Source organism: Nycticebus coucang, chromosome 7, assembly GCF_027406575.1.
Source record: "Nycticebus coucang isolate mNycCou1 chromosome 7, mNycCou1.pri, whole genome shotgun sequence".
In the NCBI taxonomy this organism is placed as follows: domain Eukaryota; kingdom Metazoa; phylum Chordata; class Mammalia; order Primates; family Lorisidae; genus Nycticebus; species Nycticebus coucang.
In genome coordinates this window covers 123,975,291-124,001,083 of record NC_069786.1, presented here as the reverse complement: position 1 = coordinate 124,001,083, position 25,793 = coordinate 123,975,291, and the positions used below count along the sequence as shown (strand labels likewise).

The 25,793-nt window shown below is 38.4% G+C and overlaps 1 protein-coding gene across 4 annotated transcripts in view; it reads right to left on the bottom strand.

Annotated features, from left to right (window-relative positions):
- RHBDD1 (rhomboid domain containing 1) overlaps positions 1-25,793 on the bottom strand; it is a 224,119-nt gene that overhangs the window by 129,027 nt on the left and 69,299 nt on the right. For all 4 annotated transcript variants that reach the window (XM_053597932.1, XM_053597935.1, XM_053597933.1 and 1 more), the window contains exons 3-4: positions 25,094-25,606; positions 23,342-23,474 (exon numbers count right to left, since the gene is read on the bottom strand). In XM_053597932.1, the coding sequence (XP_053453907.1) occupies positions 23,342-23,474; positions 25,094-25,526 (566 nt within the window). In that variant the 5' untranslated portion in view covers positions 25,527-25,606. The remainder of the gene's footprint in view (positions 1-23,341; positions 23,475-25,093; positions 25,607-25,793) is intronic.

The following is a 25,793-nucleotide window of genomic DNA, read 5'->3' as shown; positions in this document are numbered from 1 at the left end:
GTTCTTTGTTTTTATGCTTAAGTTTCAATTTTCCTCAGACATCCTCAGACATTTTTCAGATCTTGCATATAATATATCCTAAGCATCAGAAATTTTAGAGTATAGTGAGGCAAAGCCCTAACTTCACTTATTTCTCAATGGTTAAAAATTTGTCAAGAATCACTTGTAAGTAACCCTTAGCCTCCCTACTGATTTTTGATGTTATCTTTATCATGTTTGTGGCCTATTATGTCCTAAAAAGATGTGTGTCTTAGAATCAAGAAACTGTTATTATAAATTACAGCAGTGACATATATTGCTGGAAATAAAACTTGTTATTTATTTGACCTGTGTATTATAAATGACTATAAAATTAAAATGCTCTTCTTTTAAATTCAAAGGGGACCAATGTCCATTTAAAGAGAGATAAATTAGAATCAAATTATTTTATCTCTCATATAAGCTAATGAGAAGCCAACTTTCAATGGAAGGAACATTGATGCAGGCTACAGCCTGTTCTCAGCTGGTTATCACAGAATAATTGATGTACTAATGATTTCAATTCATAGCACCAACTGTCTTCATTTTGCATAATTTGAACCAAACCTGAACGTAAATGGAAAACAGTACTCTTGCCTATCTAACTCCCATGACTTTTAACTAAAAATCACTTAATACTGCAGAAGAGGAAGGGGAAATTAGCAAATATAAAAAACTCTCTATTTTAAAATATCCTCCTTATACTGAAATGGGAAGAATTATGTAAATACATCGGAATTCTCCAGAGATGTGATTTATCATCTTATTAGCTGAGAGTGAATATTTAATTGTACAACTTTTATCTCCAATAGCACCTCCTAAAAACGATTTCCAAATAGGCCAAAGTGTACATTCTAAATTCTCCAAAGGGAAATAAATGTGCTTTATAAGCCTTAATTTTTTTAATGAAAAAACACTAGTAAGAAAAAAAATGGTCAAAATAATTGGTACATTTGCAATTAACTCTTCATATTAAAAAAATCTTTTTTTCTATAAAACATATTACACCAGGCTCACCTATTTAATTAGATGTATTAATTGACATCACCTACTAACCTAACCCAGCACATAGGACTTTTCTTCAATTTTTAAATTTTTTACCTTTTAAAAATAATCTCCAGTCATCATTATCTGAGACACCAAACACGGTACACCAAGTCTTGCACCTGTCACCAAGTCACCAAAATTGATCATTAACAAGCCTACTTAGTTAAGTACAGATTAGGGAGGTGTTATCATCCACACACCCACAATTATATCACAGCATGATGGCCAATTAGTTTCAACCTGGGTAGTGAACCTTATTCCAGACAACTCTGTGTTCAACTGGAAAAGCAGCTGCTTCCTTGTCTCTACCTACTGCTCTTCTCTGTTATTCTGAGCTGGCCAACTGGGTAAAACAGACTCTCAACAAGGTCTGAGTAATTTACAGACAGCAGGAGTCCTCCACGGCTGGTGTGCTTTGGTTGGTATGGCAATTTCTCATATCCTTGTGGTTTAATTCCACCTCATGTACATTTTTAAATGGAACCAAAGCAGGCCTACCCAATTATAGAAGACAATATTTGGTCATGCACCTAAATTAAAACTTGCTTTAGAAATCATGCCATGAGGCTAACTCAACATTGCTTTTAAACCACATAAGGGCAAATGAGAGTTAATGTTCATACACACAGACATTTAGTAACTCTTCATTAAAAAAAAAAAAAAAATCAACTGTCACAGCTAAGAGGAGCTGCTATGGACTTAGATTGTATCCTGCAAAAATTCCTATGCTAAAGCCCTAACTCCCAACGTGATGGTATTTAGAAAAGAGGCCTTTGGGAGAAAATGGGGTTTAGATGAGCTCAGGAGGGTGGGGCCCTCATAGTGGGATTAGTGCCCTTATAAGAAGTGACACCAGAGAGCTTGTGCCAGGTGAACACACAGTCAGAGGTGGCAGGAAGAAAAGCCTTACCAAGAATTAACCATGTTGGCATCTTGATCTCAGAATTCCAGCCTCCAGAATTGTGAGGAAAAAAATTTGGTTGTTTAAGCCACACAGTCTCTGTTATCTGTTATGGCAGCCCAGCCTAAGACAGAAGCCTAAGAAGACATAAGGACTAAATGTTACGTGGTATCCTGGCTGGGATCATGAAACAGAAAAAGGACATTGGGTAAAAATTAGGGCAATCTGAATAATGATGGACTTTAATCAATAATGATGCATAACTATTGGTTCACTGACTGTAAAAATATTGCACTAATGTTAAGTAAGATGTTCTGTTCATAATAGGTAAAATTGAGTCTAGGGTATATGGGAGCTTTCTATACAGCTTTCTTCATAATTTTTTCTATAAATCTAAAACCATTCAAAAAATAAAATTTACTTAAGTTACATAAAGTCTATGTCTTTGATGGCCCCCAAAACAATGTATCATGTCATTTCTTCACTTTCAATATTAGAAACTTTCTGTTCTTAGCTATGGTTTAGAATAAACCTTTATTCATTAACATCAGCAAGAAAGAAATTCTTCATAAGTACTATCAAAATTATTACTTTTAGAACCTAAACTTATACAATACAGGTAAGACCTGTTAGTGCATATGGTCTAATAAGAACCACTTGGTATTTATTACCACTGCTCATTAACAATGAACAATCACAGTTTCTTGAAAACACATTGGGGGCACATACTGACAAGTCACAGACAAGGAAATAGGCTGACTAAAGAGGAAACGGGAAAGTGTCCCATTTCACTAATAAAAGAATTGCAAGTAACATCAGTGAAAAAAATTTTGTTATGTATCAAACTTCAAAAAAACTTAAAAAGAATATTCAGGCTGGTGATGAAATAGGTAAATGAGCACTTTCATGTGCTGCTGGTGAATCATAAACCAGAATAGACTTATAGAAAGCAAGTTGATAATATGTATAAATAGCCATGAAAAGAGTTCAAACACTTAAGGTTTTTCTGGGACTCTGCTGCAAAAACACATTCAGAAGTGGGAACCAAGAGTTGCAAATAATGCTCTGACAGAAATTCTCACTTACAATCGGAATGATCAGGTAGTAAAATTAGTATGTAAAATCAGTAAATGAGAAAATAAATTAATATAAACCATTATGCAACCATTAAAAATAAGGCTTCTAAAGACATAATATTTTAAATGAAAAATAGAAAATACAATTGTATACAAGAACAGGGATATTGAGAGCACAATGCTAATGGAAATTTTCTGTAGGCAAGAGACTAGTCAATTTGTTTTCTTCATCATATATTTACATCTATTCAGCTTTTCTGCAATGACTATGTCATTCTTTCAATTCAGAACTGGGAAACAAGGTTATCTTTTCATCTAGCTACTGCTTTCTTTTTAGTAATCATTTACATAATTGAACGAATTTTTAAAAGAAACTTATACTACATGTCTTATAAAAGAATAACTAAAGAAAACTCAGTAGTCAGATAAAACTGTCTTTTCTGTCCTTAACATGTATCATATGAGCTCTAAGTTCTTCCACAGCAGTTGGGAAAGGGCAGATGATTCTGTCCAGCTGTTCAGGACAGAGCTAGGTCTTCTCTCTCTCCACAGAATTGGACTTGAGAGCCAGAGAGATGAATCATACACGTCCTTTCCCTCAAAGAATTCTGACTTTAGTAGGAAGGAAAGTTCCTTGCCTCAATTTCTCATTCCCTTCTCATAAAATCTAACTCAAGGGAATCATTGTTTAGGGTTAAGTACTGCTCTCACCTTGAGTTCTGTTCAACTGTAAGCCCTGTTGGAAGGCAGGAAAAGTTGATTAACTCTTTCATGTGACTCAAATAACTTTCATTTATGGGAGGCTATAAAGAGGAAGGGAGGAAATATATAAATGGACATCCAAGGAGCGCAAAAGAAAAATTTCCCCCACTTCACAAATCTGCTTGGGACAGTCCAGGAATGTTGACTTAAACTGAACTTTAACAGGCTGGGAAAATGTTTCCAGGAAATGAAACAGAGGGCATCATTGTATGTGCGTCTGTCATCCCTGCTGATTAGAGAAACGTAGCAGTCCCAGTAGACACAAAGACAAAATATTTTATCCTACACTATGAACAGAAAGCCAGGCTTTCACAAGAGACTCATCCCAGACAATAAACCAATGTGTGCACCCAGCACACACACACAGGCAAATCTGTGCTAAAATGACATGTTATGTTGGCATAACTTCTTGAAAAACAAAGTAAGCCATCCTTACAAAACCCACATCCCAGGCAGCAGTCTTCTCTTCTCTCTCATAAGCTGCCATCGACCCTGACCAAACCCTGAGACCAAAATCCCTTCTTGATTCTTGTCCATCAAGCCATTGTAGTTAAACGAGCTTTCTCTCCCAAGAATGGTACTGATAAATTTGGGTTAGCACTGGATTTACATATTTGTCACTTGCTTGTTTATACAAACTCCCAATGTATGTATATTGTGACCCCATAGCCAACGGTTTTTATTTTCTACCAAGGTATAAGAAATACTTTTACATTTCAAAAAAATAAGAAAGGAATGTTACACTCTCACTAGGGAAAACGTGTTAACTTTTATACTTCGTTGCCTCCTTTGCTCTAGAACAGTGGTTGTCAACCTTCCTAATGCCATGACCCTTTAATACAGTTCCTCATGTTGTGCTGACCCCCAACCATAAAATTATTTTTGTTGCTACTTCATGAAAATAATGTTATGGTTAGGGGTCACCACAACATGAGGAACTGTATTAAAGGGTCATGGCATTAGGAAGGTTGAGAACCACTGGACTAGAAAACCCTTTCTTGAATTTTCAAAGGGTTTTATTAACAACTTTGTTTATAACTGAACAACTGTTATTTGCATTTCTGGTTTACATGAAGTCTAAATCTGTTGGCACACATTTCTGTATATAACTATCTTGAGGGCTGGCACAGTCATTAGTAAGCCTCGGGAACAAACAGTACTTGTTGTAACGAAAGAAAATAAACTAACAGAAATCTGTGATCATGGCCTGTTCTCATTGCTACCAAAGTACTGACAATCTAGTTCTCTCTTCCACTGATGGTAACAAATGATGCTGATCCTACACACATACTTAACTCCAGTCTAAGCAATTAGTAGCTACTTCAAAGAAGAATTTCTCAAAATTTTTGTACTGTGTCCCACATAAAGACTCACTTTAGACTTGACCTAGTGTATATATAAATATAGCTGAAACCATAGTTCCTTGCAATAATACTTAGCCTTCTTATCTGCAATACTAATATTTCTAAGTCTTCTTTCTTGTTTGGGGGGTGTTGGTTGTGACACACTACATGGATTTCATGTCTTTCTGATGGGTTAGAACCCATTGTTGAAAACCACTGGTTTAAAGCACATTATTCGACAGATGTGAGGACTCACAGTAGCACAGCATCTTAGTGTGGAGTCATCCCCAAGACTCTATCCTTTGTTCTCTTTTTTTTTTACTCTGCTCTCCTTCAACTCCTCAAGCATTGTCCTTTATGTTGTATTTTAGACAAATATGTCAGAAGCACCTTATCACAAATTGTAAGCAACGACAAAGAACTCGAAGTAGCATGGTAGTTTCATGCCACCTAAAGAATTCTGTCCTACGTGGCACACAGATTTGATAGTCAATACAACAACGAGAGAGACAAGTAGCCATTCTTCTTTGTTTAAAGAATTAACAGCTCATGTTGAATTCTTAACAATTTCAGTGGTTATATATAATTTTATATACTCTGCTACTTCTCTCTACCTCCAACTCCTGATTACACAATGTTCCCTTCTGTTTGTCCAGGCTCTACATTACCACCTTTCCTTTTACACCAGCTCTGAAATCTTCCAGTGACTAGAGAGTTGACATCAGAGTTTACAGCAGCAATTCTCAAAGTGTGCTCCATCAACCACTGGAAGGTTCTGAGACCCTTCCAGAGGTTCATGAAGTCAAAACTGTATTTATAACATTAAGACATTATATGCCTTTTTACTGTGTTGACATTTGCACTAATGATACAAAAGTCGTGGAAAAAGCCCAAGTGCCCATCGATCCATGAGTAGATTAATAAATTGTGGTATTTGTACACCATGGAATATTATGCAGCCTTAAAGAAAGATGGAGACTTTACCTCTTTCATGTTTACATGGATGGAGCTGGAACATATTCTTCTTAGTAAAGTATCTCAAGAATGGAAGAAAAAGTATCCAATGTACTCAGCCCTACTATGAAACTAATTTATGGCTTTCATATGAAAGCTATAACCCAGTTACAACCTAAGAATATGGGGAAGGGGGAGAGGGAGGGGGGAGGATGGGCGGAGGGAGGGTGATTGGTGGGATTACACCTGTGGTGCATCTTACAAGGGTACATGTGAAACTTACTAAATGTAGAATATAAATGTCTTAACACAATAACTAAGAAAATGCCAGGAAGGCTATGTTAACCAGTGTGATGAAAATGTGTCAAACGATCTATAAAACCAGTGTATGGTGCCCCATGATCACATTAATGTACACAGCTATGATTTAATAATAATAATAATAATAATAATAATAAAATGTAATGGTGAGTCCAACTGCGAAGGGCTCAGCATGAAGGCATCAAGGCAGTGGCTCCAAACAGTCTTAACAGTCAGGGAATTCTTCACAGCCACACATCTGCAGTTTGTGTGGGGGAAGCAAGTTTTATTTAAGAATATCCTTGATGAAGTAGTATAATTCCTAATTGTATTAAATCAATATTAGCATACATTTTTAAGTATGCTGGGTGCTAAAATGTGAAATATACATAGTACACTCAGCTGTACAGCAGGAAAAGCTACCTGTGTCCAGGAAAGGCATCTGTGTGGCAGGTTGATCAGGAAAATACACAAGATGCTGTTTTGGGAGCTCTTTACCCCCATCCACCACATTAATGTGAAAGAAAAACTGATCAACTACGGTTAAATAAATGGAAAATGGCCCACATTTTCTAAAATATAAGCAAATTAAGCTTCAAGGCAAACAACAGATGATACTTACTGCCAATGGTAAAATTTCACCTTTCAAATAAAAGTAAAAATTTTGGAAAACTTCTCTGTGGTGCTGTGAGCGTGACAGCTTCCCAATACTTAAAGATTTTTATGATGAGATTGGTGGTGATATTAACAATTGTGATATTTTGATATTATATAGTTAAATTAGTCAATATTTACAAAACCTGTGTAATCAGTAAACTAATGTTTTCAAATAACCAATTCATGATATTAGAAAATCATATACAGGGAAAAAGATCCATTCAAACTTCAAGTACGATCAATGGATTTTAACATTACAGAACATGGAAGGCTCCTTGTTGTGCTTTCAAAGTCCATATTACAAGAAACCGCCAAGAAACAATTGCCCAATTTTAATGTAGTATAAAAAATACGCACAATTTTCTAAAAAGGCTATTAAAATACTCCTTCCCACCTTTTCCAAGCATATACCTGTGTGAGGTCAAACTGACTTTCAACCAAAATTACACTAAGCAAATTAACACAGAAGCAAATATGGATTTTTTTTTTTTTTTTATTAAGCCAGGTATTAGAAGCTTTGCAAAAAATGTTATTTATTTCCATCCATGTCATTTTTTTTTTTTGCTTTGGAAACTACACTTATTTTTCATAAAACATATTATTTATGTAAAAACATGTTGGGCTTGCCATTGTTATTTTAAATGAATTATTAATAAATGATGTTAATGAATTATTAATAAATTAATTTCATTGAATTGTATCAAATTTTTAAAATTCTCAGTTTTAATTTCCAGCATGGTAAACACTGATAGATATAGTCCATATAAATCAAAACTCTTTGAATAAAATTCAAAACTCCAAATTGTTCTTTTGACCAAAAGTTTAAGAACTGGTTTAGAGCATGAATTTGGAGACCTGATCACTAAAACTTAAATATTATACTAGCTGATACCTGAGTAGCTCTAGCAAGTTATTTAAAACTTCCTATGCCTTAGTTTCCTCATCTATTATGTAGCCACAATAATAATTCCTGCTCTACAAAGTAACTGTAGAATGCTATTAGATAATATGTAAAGAGCTTACAGTGGTTCTTGGCATGTAGAAAGCTCCCAATGAAAGGTAAGTCATTCCTATCATCACTTCAGGACTCCCGTCTGGGCCTTGGAAACCCCTCTCCCTTACGCCCAGCCCTTTTCTACTCCCTCAGTCACTGTGTTCCTCCTCGTCTTCAGTTCCTTCTCTAGGCTATGTCAACAGGTCAACTGGACCTCTGCCACTGATACTGAAAATCTTTACACCATTCCGGCCTCCATGTACGGAATTTCTTCCTCAGAAACCAAACCTGTGTTTCCAGTCTGACTACAAGCAAAGGCCTAAATTAATTAAATTGCTCTCTACAATTTGGCTGCAGTCTAACTTGGTGTTTACAAAATTTATCTTGAATATTCTATATATTGTTTCATAGTGGTGCTAAAACAAAAGGATGCTATCATTAAGTAAACTGGGGAAATTAACTGGTTAACCTAATTTCTCTCTTGCAGTACCTTTCGGAACCCTTCACATACTCATGTACATTTTGGGGGAACACAGAATACCGCATGAGCCAAAGCGTTCTGCCCAGGGAGTTTTGTTCTAGAAAGCACCTCAAGGAACTAGTGTTTAAAAGAACACATTCAAGGGAAGACCACTAGCTTCATCTCCTAGTATTTGCAGACAGGTTCTTTGCTATTTCATAAACTTGCCATGATTCTCAGTATTTCTTTTTTCTATTCCCCTTGCTAAAAGTAGTCTACTTCCTTATCTGCGCTATTATTTCCTAATAGTCAATATGCAAACTCCTCTCCTCTGCAAAGCTTCCTAATTTCTCAAGTCAAGAGTTACTCCCCTTTTTTGTTCCTCTACTTTTACTGAACTAAAATTTCTGCCTTGTTTTGTTTTGTTCTGTAGTTAGCCTTTCTTTTGCTAAACTGTGAAGTTCCTAGTAGGAGAGGAATAGTGTACTGATTTAGGGCAACATTTAACCAGGACCTGAAAAGTACAGGCACAAGAGGGGGAAAAATTCTTCTTTTACTCAAGATTTAATTCAAAATTGCTCAAGTTACTACCTTTATTGCCATGTTAATTCAAAATTATTCAGGATTATATTTGAGGGAGATATTGAGTTCCAAAACGGTATGTCAGCTCACCTTATAACTGAAAGCACGAGGCAAAATTAAAAGACCTTACAGAGGTCAATGAAGAAACCTTTATTGAGACTTCAGACCAGAATGCACCCATGGAAACAACAGGTCCTTTCACTAATATTCTTTCACTTATGTCCTTTAACCCCAAATATGTATTGAGTGCCTACCGTATGTCAGGCAGATGATTAAGATACACAGATAACTAAGAAACGGTCCCTAAAGAAGTTCACAGAATAAAAAGAAGTGAAAATATGGATAAATTATGAAGGAAAAAGCACTTATGAGAGAGAAATCCACAAACACTATAGGGACAAAAGCAAGTAATTAATGCTGCCTGAAGGAATTAGGAAAAGCAGCACAGAATATGATTTGATTTGGGTTTTGAATGACCAGAAATTCACAAGGAGAAAAAAGTAAAAGGCATTCCAGGGAAGAGATGGGAGACGCATATGCCACAGGCTGACACACGTGAGTGACATTTTGATGCCTTTACCCTGAAGGTATCTACCTAGAATAGGGGAAAGAAGTTTCAATGGCAAGGATTTAGCAAGACATTTAAATTAGGGACCTCAAGGACCTTGTGAAGGGATATTATCCTGGATTACCAGAGTGACTGGTAAATGCAGTCACAAGTGTCCTTATAAGAGAAGGGCCGAGGGATAACTGGCACTGCAGAAGAGGAGAGAGCAATGTGGCCTCACAGACAGAGACCAGAGTGACGGAGCCGTGAGCCAACAAACGGCGGCAGCCACCAGAAGCGGGAAGGAGCCAGTTTCTCCCCCAAAGCCTCTGGAGGGAGCACTGGCCCACCACACCTACATTTCAGTTCAGTAATACAGATTCTGAACTTTCAGCTGCCAAAACCATAAGAAGAAATTTGTGCTGCTGTAAGCCCGCACTCTGTGGTAACGTGTGACAGCAGCACTAAGAACTAACACAGATGCTGTTTACTGTGTGCCTCTCAGACCATTTCCCGACAACGTGGAGAAGGCTGGAACAATCGCACCATCTTTGTCGCACCCTCCCTCCCTCCTGCCCAGGTAATTTCCCTTTGTGTGTACACATCTATTCAACACCTGCACTCACAACCCCTTAACAGATTCTTCATTCCAACGACCTCCTCTCCCACCATCTTTCAGTTTCATACCATTGGTAACCACGTCACCAGTAAAACCAACTCCAACATCCTCTCCTCTGACTACTAATTCCTATTCTCACAGCTTGCTCAGTTTTAAAGTCGACAAAAACTGCCTGTCTCTTAATTCCTCCATTTTCCCATACTCTGCAGACCTCTTCAGCTTCATTTCTGCCCCTTCCCCACCGCTGTCACGATAACCACCCACTCATCTACGTGTTCACATGGCCGCATGTTTCTGTAAAACCTGTCAAAGTAACCACAATCGGTTAAAATTGCTATCTCCTTCCACTCCAACTTCCCCCATCAAACCTCCTCCCATGTCAGCTGTCACTGGAGCAGTGACTCACTGCCACAGAGTTGAGAAGACATTTGGTTTGGGTGCAGGAGGGGATATTTATATGGTTTGTGGTCATTTCTGTGCACAGCTGAAGTCACTGCTAGTGACTTCCGGAAATACTCTTAATAATCACCATGTGTCCTTAACCCACAACATCACAGGGGATGCGGGAGCAGCTGTCACACAGCACTCAAGTGTTCTAAGGCAGGCAGCCCTGGCGGTACAGTCACCACGCTGGAGTCAGGACCCAGTGTTGAGAAAGTTCTTCCCATCACCAAGCATGTAAAACTACAAGCAGACAATTCCATTCTCATTTAAACATATCAAAATTGAAATGAAACAGACGTTCGCCTCTGCCAGTAATATATATAATAATGCGATATAGGCAATTATAAATGCACCATTTTCCTTTCTTTTTCTAAGAATCATGTAAAATAAACTTGCTAGTTAGCAAAAAGCATTAGTATCAGTGAAGAAAACATAAATCTCCTACTATGCCACTAAAAGTCATTGACAACACTCAAATCAGTTCAAAGAACACTAGATGTTGGTCATTTCACAAGAAAATTTGAAAAGCTGTGAAATTTTATAGCTCATATGTGAAAATACCTTGATAAAGGCTGTCCTTAATTGGACAATTCTAAAAACTTACTTGATAAAATATGAAGAAAGTTCTTCTAAACTTTTAGTATTTAATAGTAAAAAATTAATTTTAATCCACTATACTATTCTCTCTATGGAAACACTATTGCCAAATTATTTTCACATGAAGAAAAGATCAAAAAGCACACACAAAAAAAAAAAACCTGTGGGGGAAAACAATACAGAGGTGTGCCAGGAAATTTATATTATATTATTGTTATACATCTCATAATGTTTGTGTTTGTCATTTCTTAAAAGTTTATAAATTGTCCTTTCTTTTCTCATTAAAAATTTTAATTTTTGTGTCTAATTTTGTACTTTTTTCTTTAAGAGTACCCAACTCTTAAGCACCTGCACTCACTCCAATGACCTCTTCTCCCACCATCTCTCAGTTTCATACCACTGGTAACCACGTCACCAGTAAAACCAAGCCCGACATCCTCTCCCCTGACTACTGACTCCTACCCTCACAGCTTGCTCAGTCTGAAGTCCACAGAACTAAGGTGTGTCCTTGACAGAATGCTTGTCTTCCTCAATCCTCCAATTATGGATTGACCTTTTGTAATAAATGTAAAATGAACAAAAGAAGCAGGAAGTCATTTTTCATAATTCGTTCTGAAATAACCAATTCTGACAAGGAGCATCATTGATATATACTAAAGCCAGAGGTGAAAAGTTATTTGGAACAAGTTATCTGCATATGTCCAAGTACCACCTCATAGACTACTTGCCAATTGCAAAGGGATAAATGTACCCTTACAATGGAGACTACCCTATTAAGCAATTATACTTATAATTTATAGCAGAGTGACAACCTGGCATTTATGTCCTGATAAGCTGCAACATGAAGCATATAGCATCAGCCCTATGGAAATGGAGAGTACTCTTACCAAAAAAATCCAGTTTAGTCTGAATGTAATCAAGCCTATAAACCTAACTGTCAGTTTCCAGAAATGTAAAGGCAAGAAGGACAAGCTAAAGAATCTCAAATATACATACAGGATGTGAGGAGTTCTAAAGAACAAGAGATCCGATCTCTTCAAAAGATCAATGTCGTGGAAAAATTAAAAGCTAGAAGGACTGTCCCGGAGTAAAGAAGAACAAAGAAATAGAACAATCAAATGTAGCATGTGAACTGTGGGTACTGGAACAGTTATAAAAGACCTCTGAACACTAGGGAAATTTAGATATGTACCAACTAATAGATGACGTTAAGGCATTAGTGTTAATTTTCTTTAATATGACAACGGTAATGTAGTTATGTAAAAGAATATATTTTTAAGAGATGCATCTGAAGTTTTAGAGGCAAAATTATAATGCTGACAACTTATTTTCAAATAGTTCTGCAACTTTTTCTTTATATTTAAAAACTTTTATAATAAAAAAGTGAACCAAGTAGAAAAAAAGTATTACGTATATTTTTCTCTCATTTGATCAATCTAACCAAGAAGTTTTTAGTAGCATCAAAGTAATTACTCTTGGCAAAAAATAGCAACATAGTAGGATCCACAGCCAATGTTTTCAGCCAGGTAATGTTTTCAGCTGACCCTTGAACATGGGTTTGAGGTCCACAGGTCCACCGATGTGCAATTTTCTCCACCTCTGTTACCCATGAGACAGTAAACCCAGCCCCCTCTTCTTCCTCCTCAATGTAAAAATGAGAAGGATGAAGACCTTTATGATAATCTACTTCCACTTAACCTACAAGTGTATTTACTCTTTCTTATGATTTTCTCAATGTTTTCTCTTCTCTAGCTTACTCTATTGTAAGAATATAGTATATAATTCACATAACCTATAAAATCCGTGTGACTCAGCTATGTATGTTTTTGGTAAACGATAGGCTATTAATTAAGTTTTGGAGGAGTTAAATGTTATACACAGATTTTCAACCACAAAGGGGCCAGCACCCCTACCCTCACATTATTAAAGGGTCAACTGTAATTTCCTAGGGCTCAAATGCCTGGCCTGCTGAATTAGTTCTTAGCAGGCGCTTATGGATATATTCAGATTGCTAATCATTATTCAGGATGAAAAAATCAAGCAAGAGCAAAGGGAGGTATTTCTCCCTAAAATTTCTCCCTAATTTTAGAAAGAAAAAGAAATTAAGTATGATTCCGGAGAGATGTACACTTTCAGTAATTTATTTCATAATAAAAAAGAAAAGTTCTTTTTATTGTTTACAAAGAGATAATTCATATGACTCCTTAAAAGTCACTTATTAACAGAGAAGGTAAGTAATATCTTCATTTTACAGATGAGGAAACTGAGGCTAGGAGAGGGCTGGGGCGCCGCAGCTAGTGGGTGAGACTGGGATCCCTCACACCCGACCCCACGCTCCTGCATAGTCAGTGAGCGGCGTCTTACTGTGGGTGACACTCATTTCTCTGAGCTTCAGTTTTCTGCCTAGACAGCCTAAGGCTCATGTGAGAAAAGACAGAGGTTCATAAGTTAGAGCTAGAAGTAAAACTGGGCATCAGATCCCCCTTATTCGGTCAACAGAGTGTTGGTGGGGTGGCTGGTGGGGAGGGGCAAGAGCCCAGTCTGTGAAGGAGGCACCTCCGGATTGGCTAGCACATCTCCCTCCCGGGCCACCTCTGGAGCAGGGACACCTCCTCAAACACAACATGACAATGTTTCTTCAGGAAACAGAAGGAAATGGAAATACAGTGAGTGGCAAAGCAACCGCTGAAATAAAACACAGGAGAACTGAAAAAAGTAAAAACACCAGATCAGTGAGCGTGATGTGCTCAGCCTGGCAGTCAAATCCATGCCTCTCTTACCCCTCACCACGCCTAGCAGCTGCCTGTTTAGAGAGTCCTTCCTTCATGAAACTCCATACTTGGGGGACACTACTAATTCCAAGGCTTTCATAAAACACAGACGTCCACCAAACCCTTTGCTTTGGCAGTTTTTTTTCCCCTCCCAAAGGATAGCTCATATAATCCTGCAATAAAGCAGGCTTTGTTCTAAAGATTTAATGATTTCCTAGTGAAAATTCTAATTGACAACCACCCAGAGAATAACAATGCAGAGCAAAGAGAGCTCTGGTTACACCCATGCTTCCCAGATCCAGCCCTAAGTAGGGCTCACTGCTCAGGTTTCCTGGACCAGGGGTCAGCTCAATCTTTATTAGGACATAGGCATAAGCAGAGGCTTGGAAATTATAAGTTTTCATCCAAAGCAGTTAAGTCTTAAAAACCAAAACACTTATAAACTTCAAAGACAGGAAATTTCATTTACTTTCCAGGTTCAGAATATCAGATCCCCCCCCGCACAGAGTAAACATATTACACACACAAAAAATGCAATGATGCCTTTTCCAGGTAAAGTGGGATGGGGGCCAAAAAAATAAAATAAAATGCATGATGAGCTCTTCAGAAATAGCTGCATGAGAATACTGAAAATGCTGTTATTCAATGGATTCATGACAAGATACAAGTTCAAGTACCAGAAGGAGTGATTTTCATATTAATGTTGAGTGTCGCCAGTTACATCTAAAAGCTTATCCTCTGCACAGAGAACTAAGTCACGGGGAGTAGCCAGGGAGCAGTGACTGACCAGGTATGAAGAGGGCTGTTCAAACAAGGAGCATACTTCAACGGAGCTTTTTTCAGAGAAAACTTTCAAGATTTTGTTAGGCTTTCCACTCTGAGCTGCCACAAGTAGCAATACAATTGTAAATGAGTGGCACTAAGGGCCACATCACTCCAATTATAGACCAGCTGCCAATGGCTGCCTGTGACCACAGATTAGCATGAAAACAGGATTTGAGGTTACCAGCTGACACACGGCCCAGTGAGAATATTCTAAAATAAGATATCCAACACAAACACATAAATAAAACCCAAACAAAATCTCTTGTCTAGAAAGAATAGGAGCAAGAACTAAAGCAAATGGAAAAACTCCTCCTCCTTTATGGATCTTCCTGAGTCTCCCCCATCTGCAGTGTCTTGGTCTCCCACTCCCCAGTAAAAATAAATAAGCAAACCAGGCATTTCCAGATTGCATAATGCAGACTAAGGGAAGTAAAACTGGTGGAAGAGGTGGAAATGTAACACAATTCATCTTCCTTTCTCCAAACAAAAAGCAGAGAAAGGAACCAAGGGGAGAAAGTGCAGGACTCAGGAGGCCTGAATCCTCCCTCACTAGCCCCATGTCCACCATGAGCTGTCTGAGGAGATCCCTATGTCCTTGTCAGAGAAGGAAAGCATTCAGAGATCGGCAGTTCTGAAACAGTGCTCCTAGGAGCCCTGCAATTTTGTGGAGGTGCCTTTGAGGCAGCCACCCAGGAGTAAGGTGAATGAAGGGCCTCAAGTTTCCTCTCAACCCAAAAAAGTTCAGAGTTGATCCATTGTATATGCCGGGTTCTGACTAAAGCCTTTTGTTTAAAGAGTTCTATTTAACAAGCTAATATGTTAACCAGTGTGATGAAATTGGGTCAAATGGTCTGTGAAGCTAGTGCATGATGCCCCATGATCATATCAATGTACACAGCTATGATTTAATAAAAGAAAAAAAAAGCTAATATGGCTTAAACGCATTAGAACACACCTTGTGGGGTTTTATTCTTATGTGGTTTCTTTCTTTTTTTTTTTTTTTTATTAAATCATAGCTATGTGCATTGCTATGGGGCATCATTCACTAGCTTCACAGACCGTCTGACACACTTTCCTCACACTGGTTAACATAGCCTTCCTGGCATTCTTTCAGTTACTGTGCCAAGACACTTACATTCCACATTTACCAAGTTTCACATATACCCTTGTAAGATGCACCGCTGGTGTAATCCCACCAAGCCCCTTCCCTCTACCCACTCCGCGCTTCCTCTCGTCTATTCTTAGGTTGTAACTGGGTTATAGCTTTCATCTGAAAACCCTAAATTAGTTTCACAGTAGGGCTGAGTACATTGGGTACTTTTTCTTCCATTCTTGAGATACTTCACTAAGAAGAATATGTTCCAGCTCCATCCATGTAAACATGAAAGAGGTAAAGTCTCCATCTTTCTTTAAGGCTGCATAATATTCCATGGTGTACATATACCACAATTTATTAATCCATTCGTAGATCGATGGGCACTTGGGCTCTTTCCATGACTTAGCAATTATGATTTGGGATGCAATAAACATTCTGGTACAAATATCTTTGTTATGATGTGATTTTTGGTCTTCTGGGTATATGCCCAATAGAGGCATCACAGGATTGAATGGCAGATCTATTTTTAGATCTCTAAGTGTTCTCTATATCTCTTTCCAAAAGGAATGTATTAATTTGCATTCCCACCAGCAGTGCAAAAGTGTTCCCTTTTCCCCACATCCGCGCCAACATCTCCGGTCTTGGGATTTTGTGATACAGGCTAGTCTCACTGGAGTTAGATGATATCTCAAAGTAGTTTTGATTTGCATTTCTCTGATGATTAAAGATGATGAGCATTTTTTCATATGTCTGAAGGCCACGTGCCTATCTTCTTCAGAGAAGTTTCTTTTCTTTTTATTTATTTATTTATTTATTTATTTTATTGTTGGGGATTCATTGAGAGTACAATAACCCAGTTACACTAATTGCAATTGTTAGGTAAAGTCCCTCTTGCAATCATGTCTTGCCCCCATGAAGTGTGACACACACTAAGGCCCCACACCCCTCCCTCCATCCCTCTTTCTGCTTCCCCCCCAATAACCTTAATTGTCATTAATTGTCCTCATATCAAAATTGAGTACATAGGATTCATGCTTCTCCATTCTTGTGATGCTTTACTAAGAATAATGTCTTCCACTTCCATCCAGGTTAATACAAAGGATGTAAAGTCTCCAGTTTTTTTTAATGGCTGAATAGTATTCCATGGTATACATATACCACAGCTTGTTAATCCATTCCTGGGTTGGTGGGCATTTAGGCTGTTTCCACATTTTGGCGAGTGTAAATTGAGCTGCAATAGACAGTCTAGTACAAGTGTCCTTATGATAAAAGGATTTCTTTCCTTCTGGGTAGATGCCCAGTAATGAGATTGCAGGATCAAATCGGAGGTCTAGCTTGAGTGCTTTGAGGTTTCTCCATACTTCCTTCCAGAAAGGTTGTACTAGTTTGCAGTCCCACCAGCAGTGTAAAAGTGTTCCCTTCTCTCCACATCCACACCAGCATCTGCAGTTTTGAGATTTTGTGATGTGGGCCATTCTCACTGGGGTTAGATGATATCTCAGAGTTGTTTTGATTTGCATTTCTCTAATATATAGAGATGATGAACATTTTTTCATGTGTTTGTTAGCCATTCGTCTGTCATCTTTAGAGAAAGTTCTATTCATGTCTCTTGCCCATTGATATATGGGATTGTTGGCCTTTTTCATGTGGATTAATTTGAGTTCTCTATAGATCCTAGTTATCAAGCTTTTGTCTGATTGAAAAGATGCAAATATCCTTTCCCATTGTGTAGGTTGTCTCTTTGCTTTGGTCATTGTCTCCTTAACTGTACAGAAGCTTTTCAGTTTAATGAAGTCCCATTTGTTTCTTTTTGTTGTTGTTGCAATTGCCATGGCAGTCTTCTTCATGAAGTCTTCCCCCAGGCCAATATCTTCCAGTGTTTTTCCTATGCTTTCTTTGAGGATTTTTATTGTTTCATGCCTTAAATTTAAGTCCTTTATCCATCTTGAATCAATTTTTGTGAGTGGGGAAAGGTGTGGGTCCAGTTTCAGTCTTTTACATGTAGACATCCAGTTCTCCCAACACCATTTATTGAATAGGGAGTCTTTCCCCCAAGGTAAGTTCTTGTTTGGTTTATCAAAGATTAGGTGGTTGTAAGATGTTAGTTTCATTTCTTGGTTTTCAATTCGATTCCAAGTGTCTATGTCTCTGTTTTTGTGCTAGTACCATGCTGTCTTGACCACTATGGCTTTGTAGTACAGACTAAAATCTGGTATGCTGATGCCCCCAGCTTTATTTTTATTACTAAGAACTGCCTTCGCTATACGGGTTTTTTTCCGGTTCCATACAAAACGCAGAATCATTTTTTCCAAATCTTGAAAGTACGATGTAGGTACTTTGATAGGAATGGCATTGAATAGGTAGATTGCTTTGGGAAGTATAGACATTTTAACAATGTTGATTCTTCCCATCCATGAGCATGGTATGTTCTTCCATTTGTTAATATCCTCTGCTATTTCCTTTCTGAGGAGTTCATAGTTTTCTTTATAGAGGTCCTTCACCTCCTTCGTTCGGTATATTCCTAGGTATTTCATTTTCTTTGAAACTATGGTGAAGGGAGTTGTGTCCTTAATTAGCTTCTCATCTTGACTGTTATTGGTATACAAAGGCTACTGACTTGTGGACATTGATTTTATATCCTGAAACATTACTGTATTTTTTGATGACTTCTAGGAGTCTTGTGGTTGAGTCTTTGGGGTTCTCTAAGTATAAGATCATGTCGTCAGCAAAGAGGGAGAGTTTGACCTCCTCTGCTCCCATTTGGATTCCCTTTATTTCCTTGTCTTGCCTAATTGTATTGGCTAGAACTTCCAGCACTATGTTGAATAGTAAAGGTGACAGAGGACAACCTTGTCTGGTTCCAGTTCTAAGAGGAAAAGCTTTCAGTTTTACTCCATTCAGTAAAATATTGGCTGTGGGTTTGTCATAGATAGCTTCAATCAGTTTTAGAAATGTGCCACCTATGCCTATACTCTTCAGTGTTCTAATTAGAAAAGGATGCTGGATTTTATCAAATGTTTTTTCTGCATCTATTGAGAGGATCATGTGATCTTTATTTTTGCCTCTGTTAATATAGTGGATAACGTTTATGGACTTGCGTATGTTAAACCAGCCTTGCATCCCTGGGATGAAGCCTACTTCATCATGATGAATGACTTTTTTGATGATAAGCTGTAATCTATTGGCTAGGATTTTGTTGAGAATTTTTCCATCTATATTCATGAGTGAGATTGGTCTGAAATTCTCCTTTTTGTTTGGGTCTTTTCCTGGTTTTGGTATCAGGGTGATGTTTGCTTCATAGAATGTGTTGGGGAAGATTCCTTCTTCCTCAGTTTTTTTGGAATAATTTCTGCAGTACAGGAATAAGCTCTTCCTTGAAGGTTTGATAGAATTCTGGAGTGAAGCCATCTGGACCAGGGCATTTTTTGGTTGGAAGATTTTTTATTGTTTCTTTGATCTCAGTGCTTGAAATTGGTCTGTTCAGGAGCTCTATTTCTTCCTGGCTGAGTCTAGGGAGAGGGTGTGATTCCAAATATTGATCCATTTCCTTCACATTGTCAAATTTCTGGGCATAGAGTTTCTGGTAGTATTCAGAGATGATCTCTTGTATCTCTGTGGGATCAGTTGTTATTTCCCCTTTATCGTTTCTGATTGAGGTTACTAGAGATTTTACTTTTCTATTTCTAGTTAGTCTGGCCAATGGTTTATCTATTTTATTTATTTTTTCAAAAAACCAACTCCTTGTTTCATTAATTTTCTGAATGATTCTTTTGTTTTCAATTTCATTGATCTCTGATTTGATTTTGGATATTTCTTTTCTTCTACTGAGTTTAGGCTTAGATTGTTCTTCTTTTTCCAATTCCATAAGATCTCTTGTGAGATTGTTGATGTGCTCTCTTTCTGTTTTTCGAATGTAGGCATCTAAAGCGATGAATTTTCCTCTCAAAACTGCTTTTGCAGTATCCCACAGGTTTTGGTAGCTTGTGTCTTCATTGTTGTTATGCTCAAGGAAGTTAATGATTTCCTGTTTTATTTCTTCCTGCACCCATCTGTTATTCAACAGAAGATTGTTTAATTTCCATGCCTTTGGGTGGGGTTGAGCATTTTTGTTAGAGTTGAGTTCCACCTTTAGTACCTTATGGTCTGAGAAGATACAAGGTAAAATTTCAATTCTTTTGATTCTGTTGATATTTGTTTTGTGTCCCAGGATATGATCAATTTTGGAGAATGTTCCATGGGGTGATGAGAAGAATGTATATTCTTTATCTTTGGGGTGGAGTGTTCTATATGCGTCTATCAAGCACAGTTGTTCTAGGGTCTCATTTAAATCTCTTATATCTTTGTTTAATTTCTGTTTAGAGGATCTGTCCAGCTCTGTAAGAGGAGTGTTAAAGTCCCCTGTTATGATGGTATTATCAGATATCATATTGCTCAGACTGAGTAAGGTCTGCTTCAAGAATCTGGGAGCATTTAAATTGGGTGCATAAATATTTAGAATTGAAATGTCTTCTTGTTGTAATTTTCCCTTGACCAATATAAAGTGACCATCTTTGTCTTTTTTGACTTTAGTTGCTTTAAATCCACATGTATCTGAAAATAAGAATGCAACTCCTCTTTTCTTCTGAATTCCATTTGCCTGAAAAATTGTCTTCCAACCCTTGACTTGGAGCTTTAATTTTTCTTTTGAAGCCAGGTGTGTTTCTTGCAGACAGCAAATGGATGGCTTGTGTTTTTTAATCCAGTCAACCAATCTATGTCTCTTCAGTGGGGAATTCAAGCCATTAACATTTATGGAGATAATTGATAAGTGTGGTAGTATTCTGTTCATCTTATTTGGTGAGAGTCCATTGCTTAGTTTTATCTTTTGCATCAGTGTGGAGGTTAGGTTCTGTCCTTTGATTTCTGGGTCCTTACTTTGCTGCTGATCCATTGTGGTGGTCAGTGTGCAGAACAGGTTGAAGTATTTCCTGTAGAGCTGGTCTTGTTGTGGCGAATTTCCTCAATGTTTGTATATCCATAAATGATTTGATTTCTCCGTCAATTTTTAAGCTTACCTTAGCAGGGTACAGAATTCTGGGCTGGAAATTGTTCTGTTTAAGTAGATTAAAGGTAGATGACCATTGTCTTCTTGCTTGGAAAGTTTCATTAGAGAAGTCTGCGGTAACTCTGATGGATTTGCCCCTGTAGGTCAACTGGCGCTTACTCCTGGCAGCTTGCAGAATCTTTTCTTTTGTCTTGACTTTGGACAGGTTCATCACAATGTGTCTTGGAGAAGGTCGGTTAGAGTTGAGGCGACCTGGGGTCCGATATCCCTCTGAAAGCAGTGTGTCAGAATCTTTGGTGATGTTTGGGAAATTTTCATTTATAATATTCTCTAGTATGGCTTCCATTCCTCTGGGACATTCTTCTTCCCCTTCTGGAATTCCTATAACTCGTATGTTGGAACGCTTCATAAAGTCCCATAATTCTGACAGTGAACGTTCTGCTTTCTCTCTCTTCTTTTCTGCCTCTTTTACTGAGTTATCTCAAGAACTTTGTCTTCTACCTCTGAAATTCTTTCTTCTGCATGGTCTAACCTGTTGCTGATACTTTCCATTGCATCTTTAAGTTCCCTAATTGACTGTTTCAGTTCCTTCAGGTCTGCTATATCCTTTTTATATTCTTCATATCGTTCATCTCTTATTTGATTCTGTTTTTGGATTTCCTTTTGGTTATTTCCCACTTTATTAGCAATTTCCTTCATTGTTTCCATCATTTCTTTCATTGTTTTCAACATGTGTATTCTAAATTCCCTTTCTGTCATTCCTAACATTTCTTTACAGGTGGAATCGTCTGCAGTGGCTACCTCATGGTCCCTTGGTGGTGTTGTTCTAGACTGGTTCTTCATGTTGCCTGGAGTTTTCTGCTGATTCTTCCTCATGAGTGATTTCTTTTATCTGTTTCCTTGCCCTAATTTTCCTTTTACTTCCTCTTGCTCTTTAAGTTCTTGTGCCTGTGGAGGAGCCTAGATGCAAGGAAGCTGTTACTCGGCTGCCATCTTGCTCCGCCTCCCAGAGAAGTTTCTTTTCAAATCCCTTGCCCAGCCTGCGATGGGATCCCTTGTTCTATTCTTGCTAATGCGTTTAAGTTCTCTGTGGATTCTGGTTATTAAACCTTTGTTGGGGACATAACCTGCAAATATCTTCTCCCATTCTGAGGGCCCTTTGCTTGCTTTACTTACTATGTTCTTGGCTGTGCAGAAGCTTTTTAGTTTGAAGAAGATGAAATATTTGGGAATTTATCTAACAAAGGACAAGATCTCTATAAAGAGAACTATGAAAGTCTAAGAAAAGAAATAGCTGAAAATATTAACAAATGGAAAAACATACCATGCTCATGGCTGGGAATAATCAACATAGTTAAAATGTCCATACTACCCAAAGCAATATATAATTTCAATGCAATCCCTATTAACGCTCCACTGTCATACTTTAAAGATTTGGAAAAAACAATACTTCATTTTATATGGAATCAGAAAAAACCTCGAATAGCCAAGACATTACTCAGAAATAAAAACAAAGCAGGAGGAATTACACTACCAGACCTCAGACTATACTACAAATGGATAGTGATCAAAACAGCATGGTATTGGCACAAAAACAGAGAAGTAGATGTCTGGAACAGAACAGAGAACCGAGAGATGAATCCAGCTACTTACCGTTATTTAATCTTTGACAAGCCAATTAAAAACATTCAGTGAGGAAAAGATCCCCTATTTAACAAATGGTGCTGGGTGAACTGGCTGGCAACCTGTAGAAGCCTGAAACTGGACCCACACCTTTCACCATTAACTAAGATAGACTCTCACTGGATTAAAGATTTAAACTTAAGACATGAAACTATAAAAATACTTGAAGAAATTGTAGGGAAAACCCTTGAAGAAATCGGTGTCGGTGAGTATTTTATGAGGAGGACCCCCGGGGCAATTGAAGCAGCTTCAAAAACACACTACTGGGACCTGATCAAACTTATGTGGTTTCTATGTGCCTCTTTGGATTAGTGTTATTAGAATTAACTAGCTGATTCACTAGTTAATATTGATCCCCAAATCTACATATTATAGATTCTCTTATTCCTACTTAAAAGGTGAGGAAACTGTAACTCAGATATACCCCCAAATTACAATCTCAGTAGTCAACAGGATTCAAACCCAGGAATGTCTGATATTAGAACTGTTAAGCTTGATTCTGTCCTTATAAAGAGTAAACTTCACTGTAAAAAAAACAATTGGTTACCCCATTATTATTGCAACTCTTTCTCCATGAAACACTAGGTTTTTTGCTTTTATTATCTGAGAGTAAACACTTACCCTGGGGAAAATAAATGAATGGCCACAAGTTCAGCCCAACAAGCAAATTTGTTGGGTACAGGAAAGCCCAAAACGTTGACAAAGCCTCCAGGGCAATAATGGTTGTTAAGAACTTTCAAAGCAAACAAAACTCCTAAAAGGAAATAAAGAACACACAAATATCAACAATCCAAATGTGGAAAGAACCACTATTCACAAAGAAAACAAACTGAAAAGTGAAATTCATTACCTGTTTTTGCTTTAAAATATACTTTATTCCTTGGTAAGAAGAAAATGTTCAAGGCACACACCTTCTTTTGATGGTCCTTAATATGGAAATTCACACTAGCCTTCAGTGTGCTACTAAATATACAACACGTGAAATGGGAATAAAACATCACAATGGTACTAAGCTGTACACTTTAAAAGTTAATGTTATTCTATATGAATCTGAACACAGTAAAATATCCCAGTAGCATGTATTTTTCTAGTCTCTATGGAAAGGCGTGTGGAAGGCAGGATATACTGTCTTTCTTATCCCACAATTAGATACAGGAGGGGGCATCTTGGAGGAAAGGGGGAAGGGTGGTAAGAGAGGGAGAGGGAAGGATCTGATATCCTTGTTTCAGGCCTCCATCACATTCTAATATTTAGAATACCTAATTTAAATCCTGAAGGCAATTTCAGCCCTTTGAAATATCTGTAAATAAAGAATTAGTGAGGAAAAAAATGAGAGACAAAATATCGTGTGGTCAATGCCATGCAGACTGGATTCAAATCTCGCCGGACCCCTTACTAGCTATGTAACTTTGAGCTTGCAACCTCTCTTCTGTGGGTCTTGGCTTCCTCAGCTGTGAATCAAGACTGTGCCATCTCCTGTGGATCTGCTGTGTGAATTACACAGCATGAGTTACACACAGTGACTCTTAAGGCCCCGGCAATACCGTGGGCTGCCAGCACAGGGTGTAGCTCACTTAGTCTAATGAAGTCACTGACAGGATGTGCAGGACAGCTCTCCAGGTGACCTTGGACCTGTGTAGTTCTCTGCTCACGCCCTCATTTGTAGGTTTCAAGAATGACTATGGAATGTGCAAGAAACTCAGCCTCCCGAGATAAAGATGAGCTAGCCAAAACAGCCCGCTCTCGTCTCGAACAGGACGTCCCTCAAAGCTTCAGCCAGTGACTCAGGTGCTCCCCAGGTTTACAACTTGGGGTGGGCTGGCTTTTGGGGTCCCTCATCCATGGTACAAGTGGGGCACACAGAGTCAAGACTCCATCAGCCCCAGGCAGCTTTTGGAGCCTTCAGGGACTGGCTGACAAGGAATCCCAGTCTCCTGTTGTCTTCTGCATCCTGGAAGTAACCAACCTGCTTCCCGTAACTAGCTGTCTACTCAGTGTGTTCTGTTGTGTCTCACTAAACTGGTAACTAGGGCACGTGAACCTCCGTCACGGGCATGCAAGTCATTTTGAGAACTCCTTATTATAAACACACCTGTGTGTCTCTCTGCACCCCTACTAATGGGGCTGGCGAGCACCTCTAATATCGCCTGTCCTATAAAACCACTGCTCAGCAGGCCTCATCTAGATTATCCAAAAGTGACATCAACATAACGTGAAACAGCAAAAACTAGTCCCTCCTGCACTCCAATCAGCAAAACCCCAGCACACTCAACCACTCAGAATTTAGTCCCCTCAGCACACTTCATAAAATGACAGCAGCCACACTCCCTGGCTGCCTTCACACATACCACCTCGGAAAACTGTCAGTCTTACCTGAGAAACCGACAGCACAGTTCCTTCTGAGCTCAGGTTCACGCATAAATTCAGCAAGAGCAAACTGCAAGAGCAGGTACACCACTCCAGTTAGTAGGGAAAATGTGGTGATGACACAGGCAAACCATCTACTTCCCAGCCTTCTTTCCAGATGTATTCCTTTCCAGAGCATGGACACCATGTTGAAATACAAATGCCAGTCGTCGGCATGGTGGAGGGGAGAGAGCAGCAAGCGCTGCCAGTCTCTGTGCTGGTAACACTTCTCCACGCTGAGGCAGGAGTTGTGCAGTGGCTTCAGGGGATTTAAGAAGAGCCAGCTGTTGAGAGCCAAAGTTGCGAGAGTGACAGGTGGAATGTTGTTGATCCCAACATGGATGACTTGAGAGAGGAGCAGAAGAAGCCCGCTATGAATCCCTCTTGATCTGCGCTGCATGGTTAGCTCTCGGAAAAACAGTCCCGTCAAGGAAAAAACGTGATCAGCTTTTAGGTGTCAGGAGAGGTAGACAGCTGAACCTAAAGCAAAAAACACACGTGAAAACCTTTCAATGAAGAATTACCAAACAGGTAAGACATATTCACTTAAAGATGAGATCATACCAGGTAGATGCTACTTCCCACTCTAACAGAAATATTATGTTCACTGTCTTCCAAAGGAACATCCAGGATGCTCGCTGACACTCTTCCCTCATTTTACATTCTA